General features: G+C 34.7%; 1 protein-coding gene across 2 annotated transcripts; it reads right to left on the minus strand.

The window, feature by feature from the left end:
- Window positions 1-563: 563 nt before the first annotated feature.
- Window positions 564-7,660, minus strand: LOC123540968 (uncharacterized). 2 transcript variants are annotated; one of them, XM_045326317.2, is made up of 4 exons: window positions 7,329-7,660; window positions 6,899-7,057; window positions 6,372-6,479; window positions 564-950 (listed from the first exon to the last, which is right to left on the minus strand). In XM_045326317.2, exons 1-4 carry the CDS (start codon window positions 7,647-7,649, stop codon window positions 930-932), a joined length of 609 nt encoding a protein of 202 aa, XP_045182252.2. In that variant the 5' UTR covers window positions 7,650-7,660; the 3' UTR covers window positions 564-929. The 2 variants fall into 2 exon arrangements, with proteins under 2 accessions (XP_045182252.2, XP_053390402.1); XM_053534427.1 differs by lacking the exon at window positions 564-950 and having other exon boundaries at window positions 6,250-6,479.
- Between the last annotated feature and the right edge of the window lie 1,243 nt (window positions 7,661-8,903).

Genomic DNA, 8,903 nt, shown 5'->3' on the forward strand with positions numbered 1-8,903 from the left:
AATGAAAATGATGACATTGTACTTTGTTAAGGCAGCATGACTTTGCTTTGACTCTGAAATTCTGTGATAATGTTCTGGTTCAAAATATTAACATTGTGTTTCATTTACATGTACAAATACAGTCTTACACAAAAACATGTGCAATTTCAAAGTTATGCAACATTATATTTATGCTGCCTTGAGTTGTAACGTTTGGATTCATAGTTTTCGTTATATTTATCGTATATTCAAAATTATTTTTTTTTCACAATAAATACATATACCCGAGTCTGCAGGGCCGCCATGCCGCAAGGATGTTAGGCCGCTAGGCTGCCAAACCGCTAGATAGGAAATTTCAGAGTAATAAGAAATGCCGCTTTATGTATCTAATTAAACATAGATGTTTCAATATTAAGCAACATTCATTTTAGGCTTTATTGAGTTTTAACGTTTGTATTCATTTGCAAAGCTGCTAGGCTGCCCACTTCAGGCCGCCAGGCAGCCAGAAACTATGCAAACTAACATGCATACTTTGATATGGGCTACTGATAGTTAACGCTAATAGTAGCAATGCAATGAGATTTTTATAAACCAGACTTTTACACTTAAAATGTCATTTTTTCATAAGAGTTTGTACCCCAGAACAACATGGAAGTGAAAAAAAAGAGTTACCACAATACTTAGAAAAAAATTATACATGCAAAAATGGGCGTTTTAAGGCTTATAAAGCCATTTTTCAAAAATTTAGCCCGAAAAACAACCTGATACCAAAACTATGACATTTATTTAAAAATCTGACACAAAAACAATCATACTTGACTCCAGTAGTATATATAGTATAAGAGAGCACTAAAAGTCTATATACCTAAGCCTTTTCTGTTATTCCTTGGTCGTATTCCGGTCACAAATATAGTGTATCAGACAACGTGTTTTCAGTAGGCCACAAATATTCAAGTAAATCCCAAAAAAATCTGAAAAGAAAATGAAAAAGAAGCATAAGTTACTCTATCACTAACTATTGAATGTTGTTTTCATTGGAATATTGTCTTCAGATCAGGTTTTATTTGCTGCATTATCAATAAATATCATAGGAAATTATATAAAATTATGGTGTTTTTTATGTGTGAAAATCTGATGAAACAATCACAGCCAAAACAAAGTTTTTAAGTCCAGTTTTCAATAGAGAGGTTAATTTAGTAAATCTTGAGAAAATTATAATCTTATCCAATATATTTACAGTCAAACCTGTCTTTAAAGACCACCCTGGGAACTACTAAAAGAGCCAGGCTGTTGTACATATTGTGTATGCAATATAACTTACTGAAGAGTAATATTCAGGGAGATTTTCAGAGTGGTCTTTCTGGAAAGATGCTATTGTTCTGGGGTGGTGTTTAGCACAGGTTTGACTGTAAGAATTGTTTTAACTGGAACTGATGGAAAATGCATGCTTTGTAATATGAACAAAAATGAGTGTATTAAAAACTCAACTAGAACAAGTTGAACAGCGCTGAAAATGTAATGACAAAAATTATGTATTACTGGTTATTCTAATATGGCTTTATGTCATGCTATATTTTGATTCTAGCATTTCTTAGTACATTTTTCCTTTCAACAGTCGATAAAGATTTTAACAATTTGACATTAATGGAACCGTATTATTTTGTCATAACATTCAGTAAATTTCACAAATGGCTTCATTACTGGGTCATGCTAGATTCATGATATAGCATTCAAACAGAGTTTATGTGTTAGTGAAAAATAAGCAAGGGCTTAGCTCAAACAGCTTATTAAACCATGCAAAAACTACAGATGTAATGCAACAACTTGGTTGGGCAATTTGTAACGCAACTTGTAAACTGTTCTGCAGCTTACTTAAATAATCTGTGACTTTGTTCTTGTAACATATGCCATCTGAAGGTAAAATCCAAATTCCAAATGGAACTCAGCACAAAGTAACATTTCACTACTTAAAATCCTACTAACTCGAAACACTATGTACAATGTAATTACACGAGTAAATCAAGGTTAAACTTTATAATAAAGTGTGGTCTTCCCAGAAGATAGAATATCCACAAAGTCAGTTTCATCTCAAACACACAACAATAAGAACTGATATCTCTTTTCAGTTTCTTTATAAAACATAATCAATCTGTATCTATTCAACAATGATTTTTAGATCTCCCTTTTCATAGTCTTCCAAAAGATTATAGGCATACACTGCTTGGTCATCCTCATATTTTATGTTATACCACTCAGGAAAGCCTGGTACAACACTTATCACTGTTCCTCGGTATGTTTTATCAGTAAAAACATGGTCCACTGTTTTCCCAACAAGAAGTGGCCTTCCACCATGTTGTGTCTCTTCTGTGGGTCTTTCAGTTGCACTTCTTATTAGCTTCATTAAATTAGCCTTCAGCTCATCAATAGAAAGTTTAATGTACTTACCATTAGGATTTTTCTTGGAAAAGTTAAACACTTTCTTATCCTCATGACGTTGCTTGAGAACATTTTTCCTAAATTTCAACTGTGCCTGAATTGCTTTAATTATCTCCTGATCACTACCACCCAGAGCAGCTATTCCCTCTTCTATTTGCTGGGAGCTTTGCCAAAGACCATAGTAGCACACATCCTGTGTCAAATTTTCTGCCTTTTCTAACCTTATCCTTTCTAACCTTTCTCTTTCTTCTTTTCTCTTTTTCTGTGCTTCTAATCGTTTAGTTTCAATCTCCTTCAGTCTACACTTAAATTTCTCCCGTATTTCTCTGCCTTCTTTCCTGGAGTCTTCTATTATCTTATTTCTTTCTTCAGATGGCAACTGTTCCAGCCACCGAGATGTTTTATTGAAGGAATACATGATATAGGCTTCATTAGCAAGCACAGAGGCATTTGGTCTGTATGATACAAGGTGATCTAACTGTCCAAATACAAATTCAGGCAGTTTGTTATGTTTTAAGGCCGATGATGTTTGCTGTCTCAATGTTTCGGATGGATCCCAAAATTTTCCACCTGGAAGATGTTCTGGAATCATCCTCCGAAGAAGCTGAGCAACTGCAACAAAAATACCTTGAAGTAGTGGCAAACACATTTCATCTATTTCCTCGTTCTGAAGCAATAACTTCTTCAACACCTTGTCATCTTTGTCCAGAAGTTCCTCAAATGGGGTCTTTTCTCCCACCATAAACTTCACAGTATACTCTGAATCTGATCCAGCTTTGTCTAAAAATGTGACCAGTGTTTCATAGTGTTTATTCATATCCAAGATATGTCCAGGTGATTCAAGCAGTCTCCACAAAGGCGATGTCACAAACTTGGAAATAAGTCCCAATGCTTTTGCTCCTGCAAGGTATAGTTGCTCCTGACAGTCAAGAAGAACTGCTTTCAGCAAATCATTTGTGGTTCCATGAATATTGCTCAAGAAGTCTTTGATGCTTTCTCTGTGATAAAACACTGCCTGTCCTATTAGAAAAACCATATTGAATCTATTATGCTTGAACCTTAGAATAAAGTTGCTCTCACCCTTTTCTGTCAAGTATGTTTTCCAGGGCAGATACACACCATTCTTTTCATCTTCCCCCATAGCAAAACTTTTACTGCTTGTTCTCAAAAGCCTCAAACAGCCACTCTCGGCCTTATGGTATCTTTTCAATTCTGGTTTTACCGCAGATCCTATCAACTTTCCATCTAAATAGTTCTTTTCAAATTCTTTCACAGCTGCCTCGGTTACATCTGCTATGCCAACTAATAAGTGTAAACCACAAAAAAAGTTATTCATCTGACCACAAAGCTGCTGTTCTTCTTCAGTGAGGGTGTCATAACTATCAATTATATCTGGAAGAATGCTATTCCTGTAGTCCTGCAATAAGACATTGAAATGTTTTTCCGTGCTTGCCCTGTCTGACATTGTGTTTCTTATATTAGTCAAAAGTTCGTAACCTACACCTAACCTGTTTTCAGTCTGTAAATACTTGCAGTGATCTGATATGTCTGATAATATGGACTTCAGTGTGTCGAGTGTACATGCCCCACTTTTGTTCACCATCTCTCTAAGTCCAAGTAAGTACGAATTCTCAGAGTCATCAGTAAGTATGTAAGATTCGTATGTGTGACCATACTTCCGCGTTTCATCTGTATAAAGTGTAGTATCCTTTGATTGCTTTAGAACTTTTCCTATCTGCTTTTGGCTAATAGAAACTTTCCTATCCACAAAGTTGTCAACTGTCTGACGTGTTGGTAGACTGTTAAAGGTCTTTCCACACAATTTACCTACTTGTTGCATAACTGCACCTACATTTTTGGTTGCAACTTTTAAGTCTGTGAGGTTAATTGCACACTCTACTACTTCATTACAGTAACTGTTATTGCCTTCATTAAATACTTTCACTTCAGATTCATCATTCAGCAGATCTTGAAGATATTCAGTACTCTTGTGCAATTCTGAATTTTCTGCTTTCAAGTCCTTAATGTTCTTGTTAAGTTCTGAATTAGCTGTTTCCAAGTTACTGATTTTGTTCTTGAGATGATCAATTGCTTCCAGATGTACATTGGCATTTTTTAATTTTGTCTGCGTATTAAATAAAGAGTACTGTAAAGACTTGTGTGATGCTCTAGAAGACTTGTACATTTCCTTTTTCTTATTCAGTAATATCTGTAGGTTCGTCACTTTCCTTTTTTCAGAATGTAGTGCAGATTCTGTCTTTCGAACCTTTGATTTCTCTAATTTCAGACTGCTTATTGTGTTTTCCCTTCTTTCAAGTTTTCATTTTAACTGCTTCCCCTCTTCTCTTAACTTTTCAATAGTCTGTTGTTTTTCTGAGACCTTTTCAAGAAGAGTCTGTGACTGTGACTGTGACTGTGGTTCTGTCTGCTGGAAAGAAGGTCCTGCAGATGCTTCTGTAGAAATGGGCACACTAAAAATTTCAGCTTTGTAGCTCTCTCTAGCCTCACCTCTTTTAGATTTAACATTTTTTGAAACCCTATGGTATTTACTAACAGTTGCATTAATGTTGATATGTGATACATTGTTTGTCAATTTTCCTATTGTTAAAGCAATTACTTGGTTGTCAAAGGAGAGTTCTTTCCCCAATTCAAATATTTCTAAAACGTCACCATTTGTGAGTTTCTGAATTGTCGGACTTGTTTGTGATGAAAATATATCTGATGAAAAGCCAACTTTTTCACTTGATGACATATTTACAAGTTTATTTCTCAATTTGTCCAGAAGAAATTGTCTGGCAAGATTTACAATGTCCAAAATTATTAAAAAAAACCTTCCACCAGTTTAGTATTGGTATATAAATTCAAATATTTCACTTCACCACATAAATGGTCTGTGTACCTCTAGTTACATATGACTCTGACCTAAGTTTTTTTCTGTCAGGTTCTAGTGACTGTGGTACCTGTTTGAATATACAAATGTTTAACCTTTAACCTGCTGGCTGCAAGTAATTCTGCCTTTGTGACTAGTGCAGACCAAAATCAGCCTGCACATCTGTGCAGGCTGATCATAGTCTGCACTGTTCATTATCTGGTCTGTAAATTTTCAAAAACTCTCCTTCAAATAATAAATGCTACTGTCCAAATTGAATGATAGACCAGTCCTTTTAAGAAATTAAGCAGGGTAAAGGCTAAGCAATCTAAACATTATTCAGGGTCACGAGTCTTTTAAAAGTCTCGACTGAAAATTACTGCAGTCTAAAATGCAAGAAGCGGTTACTTATAAGCAAAAAAAAAAAAAAAACACTTTTCAGAGCAAGTTTCATAATTCATTATGCTCGGTAAATTATTCTTGCTGTACCTTTTATTACAAGTGGTGTGGTGTAAATACTTTTAGCATGTTAGACAAAATCCTTTCCCAATGTGTGATACAAAGTATGCAGTGACTTCTATTAATATATTATTAATATACACAAGCAAGTTACAAGACTAGTATATGATAGATGTACATGTCATGTGAGAATAAGCATGAACAGTGACTTTATGAAGATACTATTATACATAAGGTACCTCTTTGTTTCTATTTTACTTTATTCTAAAGCTAAAAACTGCCACACAAGAAACAAATTGATCTAATAGTCAGTACTTAGGAAAAATTGAATTTAGATTGTCACTGTTTAATATACTTATTGCAAACAAACAATGCTTTTCAGGTTTACAGAAATATTTCAGTCTAGATTAGGTAATATATTTTCTAAAAGTAGTAAATTTTATTGCAGTAAAAGCCTAAAAGACTCATAAAGAGGATAAGCAAGTACAATAATTACCCTGGAAATTTTTAACTGTTTAAAATGTTCTGTAAATTGTAATTTGAAATGCATTGTTTGTCAGACCTAAGATACTATGCCTGCACCACATACTGTTTGTGCATATACATAAATCCAGCACAAGAAAGATACCTCAATTTCCTGTGTCTCTTGTGATGTGAAGGTTAGCTCATGCTTCAGTCCAAGATCTTGTGTTGTGATTTCTGGTATTGACAGTGACAACTGTGTTACACCTGGAGTCTGTGCGAATAAAGAAAGCAGTTTGAAAAATGATAGTGAAAGCCTTCAGAAACATTGTTTGCATTCAACAGAAACAAAAATCAAACAAAGTTATTCAAAAGGTTCTGGGTTTGAGCCATGTGATTTTTAACATAAAACTTCAATGACAGGTAACTTAATTCTTAGCAAGTTTTATTTGAGAACAATAAAAATAACAAAACACAGAAAACAGCAGACCTTCATACAACAAAGAACTGTGTCTTCCTTTCATACATTGTACATCAATCTAAAAATTCAGAATCTGAAGTGCAGGCTCGCAATAGACTAGCTAATATTGTTATTCATTAACTATATATACATAAAAGCTAGTTGAATTAGTTTTCAGGTACTAAAAACATTCAGAACAAATCTCTGCAAAAAACATTGCTATTAGCAATTACCTCCAAAGGTGTAAATTCTGTGAGTTGAGTTAAAGTCAGACTGAATGGTGTGGCGCTTGTACCAGCAGCAGTATCTTTGGCTGTAAAAGTCAGATCATATGGGGTTTCACTTGGACTTGAAGTTATATCTTCCGCTGCAACAAAAGGACCCTCTGCAGGCTGAAACAACATATATGTAAATATTTTAAGTCCAGCAAAAAAATTAACTGCTTTTTTAAAGTCTAGACGAGTTATTACAATCAATCCAATAGATGTGAGATCCAATGAAAAACCCAGGAAGCAGTCATCAAGTGTGGTTTATATAACTTTCTGTACATTTTTTACAGTCTATGTAAAACAAATAAGTTTAAACTTAAGTAAAGTCTAATCAACATACATGACGTAAGAGCTGGTCTATGATGTAATGAAATAGTTGTACTGTATGACTTACTGAAGAGCTTAGCTCAATGAATTCTTCTTCTGTATAGTCTTCAAGCTTTTGGCCGCAAACCTCGTAAGAGCTTGTTTCTCGAGTCACGGTGTCCTTGGCCGATTCTACAGTCTCAGTGTCTTTTAGCAGTTGCGTTTCTGCATCAGAATCTACATATGTTTGAGAGCTTAGTGTGATATATTCTTCTTCGGAATCTCCCTCAATCTGTTGACCGAAAACTTCGTATTCGTAACCGCTTGGCTCCTGAGTGTCAATATCTTCTGGCGGTTGTGTCTCCGCATTCGGATCTACATACTTAGTGGACTTGAACTTTGGATCCATATACTTTCCAAATCAATCTATTTTTGAAAATTTGGAAAAAAAAAAAGATATAAATAAAAATAGAAGTACCTTACTTAAGTAAAATAAAAATATAAATAGAAGTAATCAAACTCAAAGCTTGTCACTCAGCTGTAAAGTGAAACTATAAAGACTGCTGCAAAAATAACACACACCAGACAGAGTCATGCAGTCACTGAAGTGAGAGTGTTATGAGACTGGGCCGGGGTGTGGATTGGGAACAACATTTTTTCAATTTATTCAAATTATTGTCACTGAAAAAGGTAAAATTAAATGTAAAAACATGATATATTTAACATTTTAAATAGTCTTCCATGTATTATGCGTTGTTATAACTGTTTAGGCTGTAAAAAACGTAAATCTTTACTACGGCGTAGTTGTTACATAATGGGAACGAAAGTTTATGGTGACGAAACAACTCGACAATTTCTACCCGTGATTTTGTTGCATTCTCTCGTTTACTTTGTTAATTTCTATTTGCATTGTGTAATTTATGTACACTTGCATTTACAACTCCAGTAAAAACACTTACAACTGATTCTGAATGGTATAAAATACTGCAAACTCGATTCAATGTTATGAAATTAATCGTACCGGTGTCAGTAGCAGGTGCGCGTTTTACGTTCGGAACATGAAGAGTTGCCGTTCTTGGCTATCTGCACAGGCTTCAGAAAATGACAAAATACTACCCTTTTACGGTGGTTTCCGTTGAGAAACTATGTTTTTTTAAGTAAAACAATGATCGATATACCTCCTAAAGCCAGAAATTTCCACGAAAGGCACCGTTTTCACAATTTTCCGACTTGATGAAAAATTTATATAATGATTTGTTTATGTTTTAGCGCACTAATTTACAAAGCGGTACCATTTCCCGCTGCGGACTTCTTTTTTCTCCATATATGGCACGGTGGTTCCCAGCTTTTTGCATGTTTTATAAGCGAAATCGACCGTAAGAAATGATACCAAAAATGAGGTCAGCCAAAAATAGTACGGGAAAAACACTACGCCAGCGCCACCTAGCGGAGTTTGCATTGCTACTAATAGTACACAAATAATATTGCTCTTACGAAAATTGCGGATAACAATATAGTCCCATATTTTATAGAATAAACCGGACACTTCCGAGTGATTACAGGTTTTATCTCACATGCTCTTAGTAGGATAGACAAACGATCGTTAACTCTGGTAAATATCGAATAAACAAGGTCAATCGTTATCGTAAAATATAGAGGTATC

Source organism: Mercenaria mercenaria, unplaced genomic scaffold (genome assembly GCF_021730395.1).
Source record: "Mercenaria mercenaria strain notata unplaced genomic scaffold, MADL_Memer_1 contig_3682, whole genome shotgun sequence".
NCBI lineage: Eukaryota > Metazoa > Mollusca > Bivalvia > Venerida > Veneridae > Mercenaria > Mercenaria mercenaria.